This window comes from Pongo abelii, chromosome 19, assembly GCF_028885655.2.
Source record: "Pongo abelii isolate AG06213 chromosome 19, NHGRI_mPonAbe1-v2.0_pri, whole genome shotgun sequence".
Lineage (NCBI taxonomy): Eukaryota > Metazoa > Chordata > Mammalia > Primates > Hominidae > Pongo > Pongo abelii.
In genome coordinates this window covers 52,787,239-52,806,896 of record NC_072004.2, presented here as the reverse complement: position 1 = coordinate 52,806,896, position 19,658 = coordinate 52,787,239, and the positions used below count along the sequence as shown (strand labels likewise).

The window sequence follows — 19,658 nt, the reverse complement described above, 5'->3', positions numbered from 1 at the left end:
AGATCGCACCATTGCACTCCAGCCTGGGCGACAAGAGCGAGACTTTGTCTCGAAATAAATAAATAAATAAATAAATAAATAAATAAATAAATAAAATAAATTTTATTAGTAAAATTGTCAAACATAGAAAAGTAAAAAATACAATGATTGAACCTCCCATGCACTTTTACCAAGATTTAGTGGTAATCAAGAGTTGCCACACTTGCTTCATTTATCCACCTTTTTCTTTGTATTTTAAAGCAAGTCCCAGGCTTCGTGTTACTCTGTTGGATCCTTCCACATGCATCTCTAAATATATGGACATTTTTTTTCACACATTGCCATCATAACACCTAACAAAATTAAGTGTAACAATCGAATACCCAGTTCATACTCAGATTTTACCTGTTTCTGTGTTTTTTTTTTGTTTTGTTTTGTTTTTTTGAATGTTGGTTTGTATGAATCAGGATCCAAACAAGAACCACACATTATATTCTTGTGGCCTGAAGAAAAGAAGTTTTCTTAAGGACAGTTGTTATTTTGCTGCTTGATTTGTCAGTATCTTTTTTTTCTTTCTTTCAAGTTCTTTTTTTTTTTTTTTTTTTTTTGAGATGGAATTTCCTCTGTCACCCAGGTTAGAGTGCAATGGTGCGATCTCGGCTCACTGCAACCTCTGCCGCCTGGGTTCAAGTGATTCTCCTGCCTCAGCCTCCCGAGTAGCTGGGATTACAGGCACCTGCCACCATGCCCGGCTAATTTTTGTATTTTTAGTAGACACAGGGTTTCACCAGGTTGGCCAGGCTGGTCTCGAACTCCTGACCTCAGGTGATCAACCCGCCTTGTCCTCCCAAAGTGCTGGGATTACAGGCGTGAGCCACCGCACCTGGCCCGATTTGTCAGTATCTTTTAAAAATTTTTTATTTTTTATTTTTTCATCAACTCCTTCTTCCTTCTCAGATTTGTCAGTAGCTTGAGAGAATTTCTGACTCTAAATGCAGAGTACAGGCTAATTTTTCACATTAGAGAATGACCTGTTGGCTGAAGGCCTAGAGTATGATACAGTAAAGAGCTTGCGTTCTGGTACTTTTTTTCTGTTAAGCATATTCTTTGTTGATGAACTGAGAAGCAAGTAGCCCAGCATCTTATGCATCTGTGCTCATTGCTGCCTTCCTTCAAAGACCAGTCCTTCCCCTCTTGCTCTGCACTCCATCTTCTTTGTTTTCAATCACTTTGCTTATTCAGTTACCTACTTTTGTTGAATTTACATTCAGCTCTGTTTTTCTATCTTTCAGCTTAAGAAACAAAACAAACCTCCACAGATTTTACATCCCCTTCTAGCTACAGTTCCACTACATGGGAAGTCATGTTTTAGAAGGCTGTTTACTGAGTATGGAAACAGTGTGAATGGACTTAATTGATCTTAAGTGGTGTCTGTCTCTTGACTAAGGTAGCTTCAGTTATTCCCACAGGCCACATAGAATAGCAGGCTAAGCAGTACAGTATGCTTAGCCAAGGCTCCCTCTCCCTTGGATGGTCACCACTATTAAATGCTACTATGATTCTCCATTTTATGTATGGAGTATACCACTCCCGCTCCTACTGCTACATCCCCACCCCCCCACAGCTTTTTAAATTTGTTTAGTCTATTTGCAGAGAAAGTATAATACAGTTGATTAGGTTTTAGCCTAATAAATAGAAATCTAGGTCAGCTTTTCTGAGAGTATTCTCTCATCTATGCAAGTAAACCCAGGTTACTGTCTGTCTGGGAGTAAGTTTGAGATCTGAAAGAAAGATCTAGGCTGGAGTTGTAGGCCTGTAGCTTATCTTAGAGAATGTTATGTAAGATCACCTAAAGGGAAAGAGAGTAAAAGAATTCTGAGGAATTTAATGGGTAGAAAAAGAAATTAGTAAAGAAACCTGAGAAAGAGTAGCCAGATAGATAGAAGGAAGCCAAGGTACAAAAGCGTTCCAAGGAAGTCTGATCAACTGTATTAAATGCTGCCAAGTTATCAAGGACCCAAAAGTGGACATTGGATTTAGTAACAGTGAGATAATTGGTGATCTTGATGAGCTGAGCTAGTGATTGAGTGGAAGCAGAATCCAGGTTACAGTGATGGAAAAGTGAATGCGATGTAAGGTTGTCATGGATTAAGCTGTGAATGGAGAGTATGGGAGCAGAACCAGAAAGTGGAAAGGTTATTTTTTTGGAAAGTTTGATCTTAAAAGAATAATAGAAGGCATAAGGTCTAGAATGTTTATAAATAAAATCCTGATTTGAGATACAGATTTTTTTTATAGAGCTTTTTTTTTTTTAAAAAAAAAAAATGCCTTCACGTTCTGATGATATAATAATCATTCTTCAGCTCTGATTTCTCTTTATGAACCTTTCCCTCAATTATGAGAACTTGAGTTTGAGAGTTTTTCAGTTCTGGGAAATTATGCATTATACTAATCAAGTATAGTTAATAAAAGAGGGGCTGGGGGCGGTGGCTCACACTAGTAATCCCAGCACTTTGGGAGGCCGATGCAGGCAGATCATGAGGTCAGGAGTTCACGACCAGCCTGGCCAATATGGTGAAACCTCGTCTCTACTAAAAATACAAAAATTAGCCAGGTGTGGTAGCACACGCCTGTAGTCCCAGCTACTTGGGAGGCTAAGGCAGGAGAATCGCTTGAACCTGGGAGGCAGAGATTGCAGTGAGCCGAGATCATACCACTGCACTCCAGCTTAGGTGACAGAGTGAGACTCTGTCTCAAAAAGGAAATATCAGAGTTGAGAATAGAAGGATGTAGCATGGAAAGTGGAACAGATGATGTTTTTGTTGTCACAAATAAGGGGAGCTAAACTTTGGCCTGAGCCCTTGTGAGAGGGAGTACAGGGCTGAGTTGTGTGGATAACTTATATTTTAGGCAGAGGGTTGAGAAATACCCATTTAGCTACATAGAGTAAGTTAAAAGTTCAGAGGTTTTTCCGTCTCTAGCGTGCAAGGTGTAATGAATTCCTTGGACTGTACTGAGACCTGCAGAAGAACAGACAGGAGCCAGTTGTTCAGAATCATGAAAAATCAAGAAGGCTGTGATTGAATGGAGTGTAAACCCACGTTTCCCTTGGAATGCAGGTCCAAAATAAATGTGCTGCAACAAAGCAAAATGTGTGGCAGTTTTCATACTGAAGTTGAACCCTGTTGGGGAGGGAGAGTGGGAAGTTTTTAGTAAGTTTGTTAAAAAAAATTGTATAGGGCTGGGCTTGGTGGCTCGCGCCTGTAATCCCAGCCCTTTGGGAGGCCGAGGTGGGTGGATTGCTTGAGCTGAGGAGTCGGAGACCAGCCTGGGCAACATGACAAGACCCTGCTGTCTCTACTTAAAAAATACAAAAAAAAATAATAATAATAATAATAACCGGGTGTGGTGGTACACGCCTATGGTCCTAGCTATTCGGGAGGCTGAGGTAGGAGGATCACTTGAGCCCCTGCAGGGGTGGGGTTGCACTGAGCCAAGATCACGCCACTGCATTCCAGCCTGAGTGATAGAGTGAGAGTCTGTCTCAAAAAAAAAATTACCACATAGTTCTCATTAATTTAGGCTGTATAAAGTGTTCGTGTTAGTGTACTATCTTTTAGTAAATGTAAAACTTATTCACTGTAATTAATCTATGACCTTCCCAGCTACTTGTACATGTGAAGGTAGATAATAGTTTTGTTACCATGGTTTAGCTTTTAAAAAGGAGTGATTACAAAAAAAAAATTGAGCTGGGCATGATGGCTCACACCTGTAATCCCAGTGCTTTGGGAGGCTGAGGTGGGAGAATGGCTTGAGGTCAGGGGTTTGAGACCAGCCTGGGCAACATAGTAGAGATCTTGTCTCTACAAAATAAAAGTAAAAAAAAAAATTACTTGATGATGATCTCATTAAGTAGATCAAAACTTCTTAGAATTTTCAATTTGTGGAAGATTGGTCTGTGTTTATAAGGGAAAATACTTGATAATTTTTTTGGTCATTTTGACTTTAGAACATTCCAACTATATTTGCTCATAGAATACTTAGTTTATTAACCAGTTGCTGTCTTCATAACTACAAATGTTAAATTGTATCAGATAAACTTGATAGTCAAGCAGAAGTTTTTATATAAAGATATGAGCACACATTTAAATGAACGTTATATTAATAGAAAATGAGTATGTAATCATATAATTTGTAAACATGTTCTAATATCTTAATCATTAAAGTGTTCATGATTTTAATTTAGACTATAGAAATTATTTCTTCAGATTATCTCAGTGTCACTAAGCTTTGTACTATACTATACTACAGTGAAGGGAGCAGTAGCAGTGTCAGTTCAGAGAAGTTAAGTACAGATAAGAGAAATAGTGAAGACCACAGGAAGGACAGCAAGTATAGGATCATTTTCTATTATGGACCTTTCCAGGGAACAGCCAGGTAAAATCAAGCAATACTTTAATCTGTTTTTTGTTTTTTTAATGTTTTACCCTTTTGTATTCTCCCTTTCCACTAATATTTGTTCTTTCTACAGAGGTTGTTGGATGGATGTATGGGAACTAATGTCACAGGAATGCAGGGATGAAGTAGTTTTAATTGACTCGAGTTGTCTTTTAGAAACACTAGAAACATATCTGCGAAAACACAGGTAAGTCTGATGGTTGTTCCAGTATAATGTGGAAGGTGCCTTATGTGTCAGTCACCTAGAGTGGCCTGTCACTGACCTCTTTTGTATAATAGCATTCTAGCCTTCCCTTTAATACTTGGCACTAGGCGGAGCTTAATGTTAGAGTAGGCAGTTCCTTTTTTTTTTTTAAGATGGAGTCTAGCTCTGTCGCGAGGCTGGAGTACAGTGGCGCGATCTCGGCTCACTGCAACCTCTGCCTCCCAGGTTCAAGAGATTCTCCTGCCTCAGCCTCTTGAGTAGCTGGGATTACAGGCACACACCGCCACACCCAGCTAATTTTTGTATTTCTAGTAGAGATGGGGTTTCACCATGTTGGCCAGGATGGTTTAGGTCTCCTGACCTTGTGATCCACCAACCTCGGCCTCCCAAAGTGCTGGGATTACAGGCATAAGCCACTGCGCTTGGCCAAAGCAGTTGCTTTATGGGATGACTCTCAGGGTTAGCGTTCTTGTGTTAAGCCAGCATCTCCTGTTTTGTGATTTTTTTTTTTCTTTTTGAGATGGAGTCTCACTCTGTTATCCAGGCTGGAGTGCAGTAGTGAGACCTCGGATCACTGTTCCCTTCGCCTCCCGCGTTCCAGCGATTCTCCTGCCTCAGCCTCCTGAGTAGCTGAGACTGCAGGCGCATGCCACCACGCCCGGCTAATTTTTGTATTTTTAGTAGAGACAGGGCTTTGCCATGTTGGTTAGGCTGGTCTCGAACTCCTGACCTCAGGTGATCCATCTGCCTCGACCTCCCAAAGAGCTGAGATTACAGGCATGAGCTGCGCCCAGCCTATGGTAGCATTTTCAAAATTAAATTAGTAGCTTTTTACTTAATATTTGAAGTATTTCTTCTATCATTATCAGGACCCCAAAAGAGAGTTGATATTCATGTGTTTCGTTACTATAAAAGTAACTTCAGATTTTTCTTTATGGAACACTACTTTTACAAAGGAATTTCTTTTTTTTTTTGAGACGGAGTCTCGCTCTGTCACCAGGCTGGAATGCAGTGGCTCGATCTCGGCTCAGTGTAACTGCTGACTCCCTGATTCAAGAGATTCTCCTGCCTCAGCCTCCCAAGTAGCTGGGATTACAGGCACATACCACTATGCCCAGCTAATTTTTGTATTTTTAGTAGAGATGGGGTTTCACCATGTTTCCCAGGATGGTCTCAGTCTCCTGACTTGTGATCCGCTCTCCTCAGCCTCCTGAAGTGCCGGGATTACAGGTGTGAGCCACTGTGCCTGGCCTACAAAGGAATTTTCTGAGTGTCATTAACATTTGGAAATTTATAGGGAGGAGAGTCCAGTAGAAAAGGAAACTGGTGGGCTGGGTGCGGTGGCTCACGTCTGTAATCCCAGCACTTTGGGAGTCTCAGGCAAGTGGATCACCTTAAGTCAGGGGTTTGAGACCAGCCAGGCCAACGTGACGAAACCCCGTGTCTACTAAAAGTAAAAAAATTAGCCAGGCATGGTGGCACGCACCTGTAGTCCCAGCTACTTGGGAGACTGAGGCAGGTGAATCGCTTGAAACCAGGAGGTAGAGATTGCAGTGAGCCAGGGTCGTGCCACTGCACTCCGACAGAGCAAGACTCTTTCTCGAAAAAAGAAAAAGAAACTGGTAAGGTAACATCATCTAGAGATGGTGTTCTTGGGGCAGTTGTACTGTTTAAATTTGTTACATGTTGCATTTGTGGTTGTATGTCCTTTGACTTTGAGGCAGATACAGACAATTATTTTGGGAGTGCCTCTAAAAATCAAGTGAATTATAAAAACTGGTGTCATTACTTTATGTGGCAGTAAGCTAATGACTTTGCCCACATACCAAGTTTATTGGTGTTTTTCTTTTTTCATTTAAAAACTTTCTTTCTTTGCCTTTTTGGTGGATTATGCCCAAGAGAGTAGAGAATGTGTCACTTACTTGGAGTTTTACAGGAACTATACAGACACAAAACATATCCTTCCTCTTTAAATATGAATTGATCCTCCCAAAAGATAGTTTTTGTGGGTGGTAAATGACAAGTTATTAGAGCACATGTTTTGGAGTTTCTTATAATGGTTTTGTAGATTTTCCTATGTTTAGGGTTAGTGTTTTAACATTTTTAGATGGATTTTAGTCCATTTTATAAATATCTTAACAGTTGTGAGAAAGTATGGTTGAGAGTAATAATTAAGGCAGTAAGTGATGAATTTAAGGAGATTGTATTGCATCTGGATTCTACTAATTGTAACTGTACAAGTTAGTTGACTTTTCTGTGCCTCAATTTTTATCTTCTTTAAAACAAACATAGGCTGGGCGTGGTGGCTCACGTGTAGTTCCAGCACTTTGGGAGGACAAGTCAGGTAGATGGTTTGAGCCCAGGAGTTTTAGACCAGCCTAGACAACATGGTAAAACCCCGTCTCTACAAAAAAGCAGAAAAATTAGCTGCCATGGTGGCACAAACCTGTAGTCCTAGCTACTGGGGAGGCTGAGGTGAGAGTATCACTTGAGCCCAGGAGGTTGAAGGTGCACCATGATCACAGTGGCCGTGATTGTACTACTGCATTCCAGCTTGGGCAGCAGAGTAAAACTCCATCTCAAAAATAATAAAAATTAAAATAAAATTAGCAGCTGGCCGCAGTGGCTCATGCCTGTAATCCCAGCACTTTGGGAGGCCAAGGCGGGTGGATCACCTGAAGTCAGAAGTTCAAGACCAGCGTGGTCAACATGGCGAAACCCTGTCTCTACTAAATATACAAAAATTAGCCGGGCGTGGTGGCGGGTGCCTGTAATCCCAGCTACTCAGGAGGCTGAGGCAGGAGAATCGCTTGAACCCGGGAGGAGGCAGAGGTTGCAGTAAGCTGAGATCGCGCCATTGCGCTCCAGCCTAGGCAACAAGAGTGAAACTTCGTTCCCCCCCAAAAAAAAAAAAAAAAGAATTATGGTAGAGGCCGGGCATGGTGGCTCATGCCTGTAATCCTAGCACTTTGGGAGGCTGAGATGGACAGATCACATGAGGCCAGGAGTTTGAGACCAGCCTGGCCAACATGGTGAAACCCCTCTCTACTGAAAATACGTAAATTAGCCAGGCATGGTGGTGCACTTCTGTAATCCCAGCTACTCAGGAGGCTGAGGCATGAGAATTGCTGGAATCTGGGAAGCAGAGTTTGCAGTGAGCTGAGATTGTGCTACTGCACTCCAGCCTGGGTGACAGAGTGAGACTGTCTCAAAAGAATAGTATTATGATAGAACATCATCAGATACTACACTTGATCTTAGTCAAAAGGCTGAGACATGATAGAACATCATTAGAAATGAGGTGTTAATAAACTGAAACCTCTGCCTTAAGGGTTTTTTAAGGCTGGGCATTGTGGCTTACGCCTATAATTCCAACACTTTGGGAAGCCAAGGCAGGAGGATCACTTGAATTCAGGAGTTCAATACCAGCTTGGGCAACATAGGGAGGCCCATTTATAAAGGCTGAGTGTGGTGGCTCACTCCTCTAATCTCAGCACTTTGGGAGGCGGAGGTGGGTGGATTACGAGGTTAGGAGTTCAAGACCAGCCTGGCCAACATGGTGATACCCCATCTCTACTAAAAATATAAAAATTAGCAGGGCTTAGTGGCGTGTGCCTGTAATCCCAGCTACTCAGGAGGCTGAAGCAGGAGAATCACTTAACTTGAGAGGTGGAGGTTGCGGTGAGCCAAGATTACGCCATTTGCGCTCCAGCCTCGGCAACAGAGCAAGACTCCATCTCAAAAAAAAAAAAAACAGGCCGGGCGCCGTGGCTCACGCCTGTAATCCTAACACTTTGGGAGGCCGAGGCAGGCGGATCATGAGGTCAGGAGATTGAGACTATCCTGGCTAACACAGTGAAACTCCGTCTCTACTAAAAAATACAAAAAATTTAGCTGGGCTTGATGGTGCGCGCCTGTAGTCCCAGCTACTTGGGAGGCTGAGGCAGGAGAATGGCGTGAACCCAGGAGGTGGAGCTTGCAGTGAGCCGAGTTTGCGCCGCTGCACTGCAGCCTGGGCGACAGAGCGAGACTCCATCTCAAAAAAAAGATAATAGTAAATAAAAATAAATAAATAAACAAAATTTAAAAATTAGCTGGGTGTAGTGACACACCTGCAGTTTCATCTACTCGGGAGGCTGAGGTGGGAGGATCACTTGAGCCCAGGAAGGTTGAAGGCTGCAGTGAGCCATGATCATGCCACTGCACTTCAGCCTGGGTGACAGAGTGAGACTCTGTCTCGAAAAAAAAAAGTTTTAAAAAAGTCATATGCAATGCTGCTTTTACAAATGGGAAAAATTCTCTTTTACGGCTTTTATATCCTATTTTTAACTCGCTATTTACTTACGCTTATAGTTGTACAATCAAACATATATTAAACTACTATGAGAGTATAAAGCAGTAAAATGGGAAAATGTTTCAAGTTTTATTATTGTTCTCTTTGACATTTGACCATTTAATTACCTGAAAATGTGAACTTGCTATTTATAACCTGAAAATGTGGAAGTATTTGTTGTTATTTCTGTGTCCGTTTTTTCTCTCCTAAAGGAGAGACTTTCTGTTCCTGCTTGCGTGTGTGTGTGTTTTAAAAGAACACAAAATAAGGCTAGGCACGGTGTCTCACAGTTCAGCATTTTGGGAGACTGAGGCGGGCGGATTGTTTGAGCCCAGGAGTTCAAGACTAGCCTGGGCAACATGGCAAAACCCTGTCTCTACAAAGAATACAAAAATTAGCCATGCGTGGTGGCACACACCTGTAGTCCCAGGTACTCAGGTGGATGAGGCGGGGAGGATCACCTGAGCCTACTAGGGAGGTTGAGGCTACAGTGAGACAAGAGTATGCCACTGCACTCCAGCCTGGGCAACAGAGTGAGACCCTGTCTCAAAATACTGTGAAACATAACTTTACCTTTTAAACAGTTTTTAAGTTTACATTACAATATTGTTAACTGTATGCACATTGTTGTACAACAGATCTCTAGAACTTTTTCATCTCAACTGAAACTATACCCATTGAACAACACCTTTTTTCTCCCCTCACCCCCTAGCAACCACAATTCTTCTTTCTCTTTCTGAGTTTAATTATTTTAGATAGCTAATATAAATGGAATAATGTAGCACTTGAATTTTTGTGATTGGCTTATTTTACTTAGCCATTATCTAAGACAATACTTAGATAATGTCTAACGTTCATCTATGTTGTAGCATATGACAGGATTCCCCTCTAAAAGCTGAATAATGTCACAATACTGTGACATTATTTAAAAATGGACAGTGAGTGTCACAGTATATGTGATATTATTCACTTTTCTTTTTTCTTTTTTTTTTTGAGACAGTCTCGCTCTGTTGCCCAGGCAGGAGTGCAGTGGCTTGATCTCGGTTCACCTCAGCCTCCGCCTCCCGAGTTCAAGTGATTCTCTTGCCTCAGCCTCCTGAGTAGCTGGGATTACAGGCACACACCACCACACCTGGCTAATTTTTGTATTTTTAGTAGAGACAGGGTTTCACCATGTTGGTCAGGCTGGTCTCGAACTCCAGACCTCAAGTGATCCACTCGCCTCGGCCTCCCAAAGTGCTGGGATTACTGCACCTGGCTATTCACATTTCTTTATCCATTCATACATTGATGGACATTGAAGGTTGCTCTTACATTTTGCCTGTTGTCAATAAATGCAGTAATGAACATGAGTGTGCAAATATCTCTTCAAGATCCTTGCTATCAGTTCTTTTGGATATATACCTAAAAGTGGGATTCCTGGATCATATGGTAGTCTTATTTTGAAGAACTTTCATACCGGTTTCTATACCAGCTGTACCATTTTACATGCCTGCCAACGGTGCATAAGGGTTCCAATTTCTTCACATCCTCGGTAACACTTGTTATTTGTTGTTGTTGTTTTGATAGTGGTCATTCTAACTGGTTTAAGGTGATATCTCATTGTGTTTTTGATGTGCATTTTCCTGATGATTAGTGATGTTGAGCATCTTTCCATATGCTTGCTGGCCATTTGTATATAATCTTTGGAGAAATGTCTATTCATGCTTTGCCCATTTATTTATTTACTTTTAAGTTATTTTATTTTTTTGAGACAGGATCTTCTTTCTTGCCCAGGCTGGAGTGCAGTGGCATGATCCCGGCTTTGCCCATTTTTAAATTAGGCTATTTTTTTTTGTGATTGAGTTCTAGTGGTTCTTTATATTCTGACTATTAACCTCTTATTCAATATATGGTTTGCAAATATTTTTTCCCATTCTTTGGGTTGCCTTTTTACTCTGTTGATCGTCTTTGCTGTGCCAAAGTTTTTAAGTTTAATGTATGGTCATGTGCTACGTGATGACATTTTGGTCAGTGATGGACCACATATATGACAGTGGGCCCGTAAGATTATAATAGAGCATACTGCGTTGTAGATCAAGTAGAGGAAATGATTAATATTCAGTGATGGTGCTGGGACATTTGGTTTTCCATGTGAAAAAAATATAAATAAAAATGTATACTACCTAGGTTTGTGTAAGTACACTCTGATGTTCGCACAGCAACAAAATAGCTAACAATGCATTTCTCAGAATGTGTCCCATTGTTAAGTGATATGACTGTAGTCTTTTTTTTTTGTTTTTCCTCAGGCTTAATTCACTTTATTTTTCATGTATAAAAACCCTGTGTTGTAGCCACAGCTGGAGCCTGGGTCCTCTGCATGGAGACTCTGGTGTGGGTCTTGACGAGGTAGTCAGTGAATTCCTGACAGGAAGACTTGATGAATACAGTCTCCTTCCAGAGGTCGAGGATCAGGTAGCTGTAGGTCTTAGAGACGGCATGAAAGGTGTCCTTGGTATAGTTACCCAGGGTGGCAGTGCAGCCCCTGGCTAAGGTATAGCAGTCATCAATACCAGCCATCATGAGCAGCTTCTTGGGTACAGGCACTGAGACGATGCCAGTGCCTCTGGGCGTGGGGATGAGGCGCACCAGCACAGAGCCGTGGCGGCCTGTCGCCTTGCAAGGGATGATGTGGGGCTTGCTGATCTTGTTCCCCCAGTAGCCTCTGTGCACAGGGACAATAGAGAGCTTGGCCAGGATGATGGCCCCGTGGATGGCAGTGGCAACCTCCTTGGAGCACTTAACACCCAGACCGATGTGGCCATTGTAGTCCACAATGGCAACAAACATCTTGAACCTGGTGCGCTGGCCAGCGCCGGGTCTGCTTCTGTACCGGCATAATCTTCAAAACCTTGTCCTTGAGAGAGGCCCCCAGGAAAAAGTTAGTGATCTCAGATTCCTTCATGGGCAGGGAGAAGACATAGATCTCCTCCAGGGACTTGATCTTCATGTGCTTGACCAGGCGGCCCAGCTTGGTGATAGGCATCCACTCCTTATCCTTGGCCTTGCCTCCATGAGCTCTGCAGCCTCAGCCGCGGCCTCAGCCCCGGCCCCGGCCCCGGATGCCACTGCCAAAACCTCCGCGGAAGCCACCGCGTTTCCCCATCCCAGGCGATCCCCACCGCCGGCCGCCACCAGCATCATCCGCCATTTGGTGTTTTCTCAGAGAAGCGTCTATTTTTGTTTTTGTTGTGCATGTGTGCTTTTGGTGTCATAGCCAAGAAATCATCACTTAGTCCAGTGTCATGAAGATTTTCCCCTATGTTTTCTTCTAGTTTTATGGTTTTCAGATGTTAACATTTAGTTTTTAATCCATTTTGTGCTAATTTTTGTATATTTTTGCCCGTATTTAAAACTTTAGTGAAATAACATAATTTAACATTATTTGTCAGCATTGTTGCCTCTGTTTACCAAGTGGGCTTAGAGCCTCTAATTTAACATATATTCTTTTTTTTTTTCTTTGAGATGGAGTTTCGCTCTTCTCACGCAGGCTGGAGTGCAGTGGTGCGATCTTGGCTCGCTGCAACCTCTGCCTCCCGGGTTCAAGCAATTTTCCTGCCTCAGCCTCCTGAGTAGCTGGGATTACAGATGTATGCCACCACATCTGGCTAATTTTTGTATTTTTAGTAGAGACGGGGTTTCACCATGTTGGCCGGGCTGATCTCAAACTCCTGAGCTCAGATGATCCATCCGCCTCTGCCTCCCAAAGGGCTGGGATTACAGACATGAGCCACTGTGCCCAGCCCATGTCTTCATTTTAAGAAACATCATTATCTACTATTGGTCCAGCAAAACGTGTGTGCATGAAACAAAGATATGGCAGTAGAAGGGTAAATACTATAGTAAGAAGTCTAGGCCGGGCGTGGTGGCTGATGCCTGTAATCCCAACACTTTGGGAGGCTGAGGTGGGGGGATCACTTTGAGGTCAGAAGTTCAAGACCAGCCTGGCCAACATGGTGAAACCCCATCTGCACTAAAAACACAAAAATCAGCCAAGTGTGGTGGTGGGCGCATGTAATCCCACCTACTCAGGAGTCTGAGGCAGGAGAATCACTTGAACCTGGGGGGCGGGGGTTGCAGTGAGCCAAGATCACCACTACACTCCAGCCTGGGTGACAGAGTGAAACTCCATCTTAAAAAAAAGCACGAAGAAGAGTATAAATCAGAAGTATTAATAATAAGAGACAACTGAAAAGTTTTTTTGTTTTGTTTTGTTTTGTTTTTTTGAGACAGAGTTTTGCTCTTGTTGCCCAGGCTGGAGTGCAGTGGTGCGATCTTGGCTCACTGCAACCTCCCCCTCCCGGGTTCAAGTGATTCTCCTGCTTCTTCCTCTGGAGTAGCTGGGATTACAGGCATGCGCCACCACGCCTGGCTAATTTTTGTATTTTACTAGAGACGAGGTTTCTCCATGTTGGTCAGGCTGGTCTCAAACTCCCAACCTCAGGTGATCTGCCGGCCTCAGCCTCCCAAAGTGCTGGGATTACAGGCGTGAGCAACCATGCCTGGCCAGCTGAAAGGTTTTTAAGCTGAGACACAGATAATCAGATTTGTGCTAGAAAAATTATTTTGGTGTAAGAGATGCATCAATGCTAGGAAGAGTGGAAACAGGAAAGTCAGTTAAGAAGCTTTAAAAAAAAAAAAGTGGGCTGGGTGCGGTAGCTCAAGCCTGTAATCTCAGCACTTTGGGAGGCCAAGGTGAGTGGATCACCTGAGGTCAAGAGTTCAAGACCAGCCTGGCCAACTTGGCGAAACCCTGTCTCTACTAAAAAATACAAAAAATTTGCTGGGTATAGTGGTGGGCACCTGTAATCCCAGCAACCCGGGAGACTGAGGCAGGAGAATCGCTTGAACCCAGGAGGCAGAGGTTACAGTGAGCCGCGATGGCGCCACTGCACTCCAGCCTGGGCAACAGAGAGAGACTCTGTCTCAAAAAAAAAAAAAAAAAAAAAAAAAAAAAAATATATATATATATATATATATATATATATATATAGCATAGGCAACTTAAACCATGCCAGAGGGAATTGAAAACAGGGACCTACAGGAGAAACAAGAAAGAGTGAATACTAGTTGGCTCTACTCAATAGGAAGACCCAGGGAGAAGTTGGAATTAACTCAGATTTCCAGCCTGGGTGACTCTGAATGGCTGTGAATGGCAGTGTTCTTAACAGGGATTGAGAAGGAACATAAGAATAGAACAGCATTACCCTTGGACAGTGAATTTAAGGTGTTGCCTATTGGACATCTGTCATGTCTTGTCACTTTTCGATATGGGTCTGGCCCTCAGGCAATAGCAGAGATTTGAATGGAGCTGTAGAGTCACAAGTCATCTTTATAGCCATGTTAGTTGAAGCCATACGCATAGATGAACTCATTTGGGAGATGAATTTAAATCAAAGAGATCAAAATTTCCTTGTTTCACTTAACTAATCTTCTTAGCCAGTTACTCTTATTGTGAGCCTGGCTTTTCCACCTGACCAAGTTCTTCTTGTTCCAGGAATTCAAAGATAAAGAAACCAGGTTCTATTATTTCTTTCTGATTGATTGATATTTGGTTTCTAAAAGAAATTTTCTTCCTTCCCTACATTCACAAACTCTTCTATTCTTTTGCCACATTATATACACTTAAGTTTAAACCAGTTTCCGTGTATGTTTTTTCTATATTATGTTTGTTATTGAGAAATAGGCATTTTTGGGAAGACAGAATTTGGCATTTTGGAAATAATCAGAGAATTAAAAAATACATGCACCACTTTCCCATTCTTCTCCCCACCCCAACCCCTACCCCTATCCTCAAATGCTTAGCTAGTGAAATATTAAAATGTTGTAATAGAAACTGGAGTCAAGGTTTCCTGGCGGAAGAGACCATCTATTTTCAGAGGCTGGAAGGAGAAGGAACAAACCAATCAAGAGTCATTGGTTTGTTGCCTCTATTGTTTTATTTCTGACCTGTGCAAATAGCTTTTGAAGTGGACATATGCTAGTTCTTGGCAACTAATACTTTTCTGGGCATGCATTTTATGAAATAATAGGTATGTATCTGCCTCATTCTTTTAGGCTATGTGTTTCTCTAGTTTAAAAATAATTTGCCAATGAAGGTCTATCTGTATTTATGCAATCCCTAAATTTGTATTTACCTTACATGCGTATGTTTTAAATGTGTGTATGGAGGCTTTTTTTGGATGCTGTAGATGGGAGAGAGTGCCATCATCTAGTACACTGTTATATGCCACAAGAAATAATTGCACAGCCAGTTCTTAATTTTGAGGTTTTTCTTTTCAACAGGTTTTGCACTGATTGCAAAAATAAAGTCCTCCGAGCATACAATATCCTTATTGGTGAACTTGACTGCAGCAAAGAAAAGGGCTACTGTGCTGCACTTTATGAAGGCTTGCGGTGCTGTCCACATGAACGACACATACATGTTTGCTGTGAAACAGACTTCATTGCACATCTTTTGGGTCGTGCTGAGCCAGAGTTCGCAGGAGGGTATGAGTATGTAATTTGCTAGAATGGGCTATCTAGCGCTTTGCTTCATTTTATTACTGAAAGTTTATTTTCATCACCTTCTGCCTCAGTACATATGATATATGTATAAATTAAAGTATGCCTGTAAAGATTTTGCTTCTCTTTAAAGTATGCATTTCTTAATTGACTGAAAATAGGGAAAAACTGTTCTCTGGTGTTTGGTTCAGTCCTCTGCTAGTTCTTGCTTGAAGGGAGGCAGGCTTTTTTGGCTTTCATTGTTAACAGACTATCATTTTCATTTGAAAATGATTAGAAGGGATTTTTCTCCCTCTATCCATGCATTATCGTGTGTAAATTTTATTCACAATAATGGTTTTTGCATAAGTCAGATCTTTGCAGTAGGGGATTAAGAAATGCCTTATTGAATGTAATTCATGAACTGTGTATATTATATTATTATTACTGCATAGAAACCTAAAGTATTATCTCTGGCTTTGTTGTAAAAATAAAATCAGATGATGATGTTAATAGAATAAATCAAATTCATTTCCTTTTGTATTTAGGGTATCAACCCTCATTTGGGTGCCTATTTTCTGCTAGAATACAAAGGGCTTTTTTATTGCCAAAGTTCTGTGAACACTTGTAAAGACTGGCCTGGTGGAGGACTCTTGCCCGTGATGAATCACTTTGGCATTGCCTTTCTCCATTCCTCCTCAAAACAAAAAACCTAATGAAGGAAAAAATGTTTTGCTATAATTGGAAAGTAAAAGGAACTGTTGTGTCTCCTGTGAGCTGGACACTTATATGTGATTGCTTTGTGCCCTAAAACCCATCTTTTTAGAGCCAGTTCCTGAATTACTTTATTTTTAGCAATATAAGGACTAAATTCTACTTGCATGTGTATTTCTCATTGGTTGTAGACATGCATGCTTGTATAGCAACATATACGTTGAGTGTAAATGTATAACTGTCTTGTTACTAGGTAAGCACATTGTGTTTAAAACCTGAACTTGCAGCTGTGTTATCCATCTTTTACTGTTTCAGTTAAAGGTATTAGTGTGTGATTATTCCCTTTTATAGGCGAAGAGAAAGGCATGCAAAGACAATAGACATAGCCCAAGAAGAAGTTCTGACCTGCTTGGGAATTCATCTTTATGAAAGACTGCATCGAATCTGGCAAAAACTACGGGCAGAAGAGCAGACATGGCAGATGCTTTTCTATCTTGGTGTTGATGCTTTACGCAAGAGTTTTGAGGTAAGAACAGTGGGCTGTTCCAGTATCTAAGATTGCTTAGTCATGTTATTGGACTGAATCTTAATGTAAGCCACCAGTGCCTAGAAGGACTGTCCATCACTGATAGAGCTTCATGGCTTTGGCTGGATATTGTTACATGGCTTTGGGTTGGAGTGGGGGTGGTCTAGGGAACTGGGATTTAGAAGAAGTTGATGGATTTAAAAAAATGTTTTTAATCCTGTTAACTTTGCCAGCTTTGGTTTTTAGACTTTCTCAGAGTAGAAAACTGAAGATGTTTAATAAGATGCTGCTATGAAACATAACTAGTGAGGCTGAGCATGGTGGCTCACGCCTGTAATCCCAGCACTTTGGGAGGACGAGTCAGGCGGATCACCTGAGGTCAGGAGTTTGAGACCAGCCTGACCAATATGATGAAACCCCATCTCTACTAAAAATAAAAAAATTAGCTGGGCGTGGTGGCGGGCACCTGTAATCCCAGCTACTTGGGAGGCTGAGACAGGAGAATTGCTTGAACCCGGGAGGTGGAGGTTGCAGTGAGCCAGGATCACGCCACTGCACTCCAGCCTGGGCAACAAGATCAAAACTCTGTCTCAAAAAAAAAAAAAAAAAAGAGAAAAAAACATAACTAGTGAAAAGTTAAATGCAGCCAAGGATTAAGCAGGAAATGTGAAAACCTTTAGTGAATTTCATTTTGCCTGCTAATGTCCAATAGTATGAAGTAAATGCTGTGTGAATGCCATGGTATAAGGACTACTTTTCTTTCTTTCTTTTCTTTTTTTTTTTTTTTTTCAGAAGGAGCCTCGCTCTGTTACCCAGGCTGGAGTGCAGTGGCATGATCTCGGCTCACTGCAAGCTCCGCCTCCTGGGTTCACGCCATTCTCCTGCCTCAGCCTCCCGAGTAGCTGGGACTGCAGGCGCCCGCCACCACGCTCGGCTAATTTTTTGTATATTTTTAATAGAGACAGGGTTTCATCATATTAATCAGGATGGTTTCAATCTCCCGACACAGTGATCCGCTGCCCGCCTTGGCCTCCCAAAGTGCTGGGATTACAGGCATGAGCCACTGCGCCCAGCCCTTACTCTTTTTCTCTTTGTATTTTTGTACCTTTAGAGACTAGATCATCTAATCAGGTTAAATAGTTTTTTCATTATGTGAGGAAATGGTATGTTTACTTTTGTTGTGTTAAAATTCTGAAATTTAGGCCAGGTATGGTGTCTCATGCCTGTAATCCCAGCACTTTGGGAGGCCAAGGTGGGCGCATCACTTGAGGCCAGGAGTTCGAGACCAACCTGGCCATGATGGCAAAACCCTGTCTCTACTAAAAATCAGCCAGTGTGGTGGCGCACGCCTGTGGTCTCAGCTACTTGAGAGGCTGAGGCAGGAGAATCGCTTGAACCTGGGTGGTAGAGGTTGCAGTGAGCTGAGATGGTGCCACTGTACTCCAGCCTGGGTGACGGAGCGAGACTCTGTCTCAAAAAAAAAAAAAAATTCTGAAATTTAAAACTAGAATCTTGCTGGTTTGGAATAGGAGTGTGTATATTACCATAGAAAACAAAGGGACCAGGCACGGTGGCTCACACCTGTAATCCCAGCACTTTGGGAGGCTGAGGTGGGCAGATCATGAGGTCAGGAGATCGAGACCATCCTGGCTAACACGGTGAAACCCCGTCTCTACTAAAAAAATACAAAAAATTAGCCGGGCGTGGTGGCGGGCATCTATAGTCCCAGCTACTTAGGAGGCTGAGGCAGGAGAATGGCATGAACCCGGGAGGCGGAGCTTGCAGTGAGCTGAGATCACGCCACTGCACTGCAGCCTGGGCGACAGAGCAAGATTCCATCTCAAAAAAAGAGAAGTTCTGACCAATATTCACCCTCAACCTTATTTTTATAATAGATGACCGTGGAAAAAGTACAGGGTATTAGCAGATTGGAACAACTTTGTGAGGAATTTTCAGAAGAGGAACGAGTAAGAGAACTCAAGCAAGAAAAGAAACGCCAAAAACGGAAGAATAGACGAAAAAATAAGTGTGTGTGTGATATTCCTACTCCCTTACAAACAGCAGATGAAAAGGAAGTAAGCCAAGAGAAGGTAATATTTCTTAATATCAACTCTTAAGTGTGTATGTATTGCTTGTAGATAGAAGTACAGGCCAGGTGTGGTGGCTCACGCCTGTAATCCCAGCACTTTGGGAGGCCCAGGGTGGAGGGATCACTTGAGCCTAGGAGTTCGGGACCAGCCTGGGCAAGATAGTGAGATCTCTATCTCTATTTATTTTATTATTTTTTTTTTAATAAAAAAAGTACAGTCGTCCCTTGGTATCTGTGGGGTTTGATTCCAGGACTTCCTGTAGATACCAAAATCTGCAGATGTGCAAGTCCCTGATGTAAAATGGTGTAATATTTGCATATAGTCTATGCACATCCTTCTTATACTTTTATTTCTGAGACAGGGTCTCACTCTGTCACCCAGATTGGAGTGCAGTGGCACAATCATGGCTCACTGCAGCGTTCATCTCCCAGGCTCATGTCATCTTCCCACCTCAGCTTCCCAAGTAGCTGGAACTACAGGCGTACCCCACCAGGCCCAGCTAATTTTTTGTATTTTTTGTAGAGATGGCGTTTCACCATGTTGTTCAGGCTGGTCTCCAGCTTGTGGGCTCAGGCAGTTCTCCCACCTCAGCCTCCCAAAATACTACAATTACAGGCATGAACCACCGTGCCTGGCCTCTTGTATTCTTAAATTATCTCTAAATTATAATACCTAATGCAATGTAAAAGCTATGTAAGGCTGGGCATGGTGGCTCACGCCTGTAATCCCAGCTACTTGGGAGGCTGAGACATGAGAATTTCTTGAACCCAGGAGGCAAGGATTGCAATGAGCCGAGATCGTGCCACTGCAGTCCAGCCTGGGCGACAGAGT

General features: G+C 42.3%; 1 protein-coding gene and 1 pseudogene across 12 annotated transcripts in view; one reads left to right on the top strand and one right to left on the bottom strand.

Annotated features, from left to right (window-relative positions):
- The window catches only part of GGNBP2 (gametogenetin binding protein 2), a 141,419-nt gene that overhangs the window by 114,240 nt on the left and 7,521 nt on the right, over positions 1 to 19,658 (top strand). For 4 of the 12 annotated variants that reach the window (XM_054536783.2, XM_054536780.2, XM_054536782.2 and 1 more), the window contains 5 exons: positions 4,291 to 4,416; positions 4,511 to 4,624; positions 15,300 to 15,509; positions 16,563 to 16,737; positions 18,633 to 18,827. In XM_054536783.2, the coding sequence (XP_054392758.2) occupies positions 4,291 to 4,416; positions 4,511 to 4,624; positions 15,300 to 15,509; positions 16,563 to 16,737; positions 18,633 to 18,827 (820 nt within the window). The remainder of the gene's footprint in view (positions 1 to 4,290; positions 4,417 to 4,510; positions 4,625 to 15,299; positions 15,510 to 16,562; positions 16,738 to 18,632; positions 18,828 to 19,658) is intronic. The other 8 variants (XM_054536781.2, XM_054536784.2, XM_054536788.2 and 5 more) reach the window with 5 other exon arrangements.
- Positions 11,158 to 12,566, bottom strand: LOC100443041 (small ribosomal subunit protein uS5-like; annotated as a pseudogene).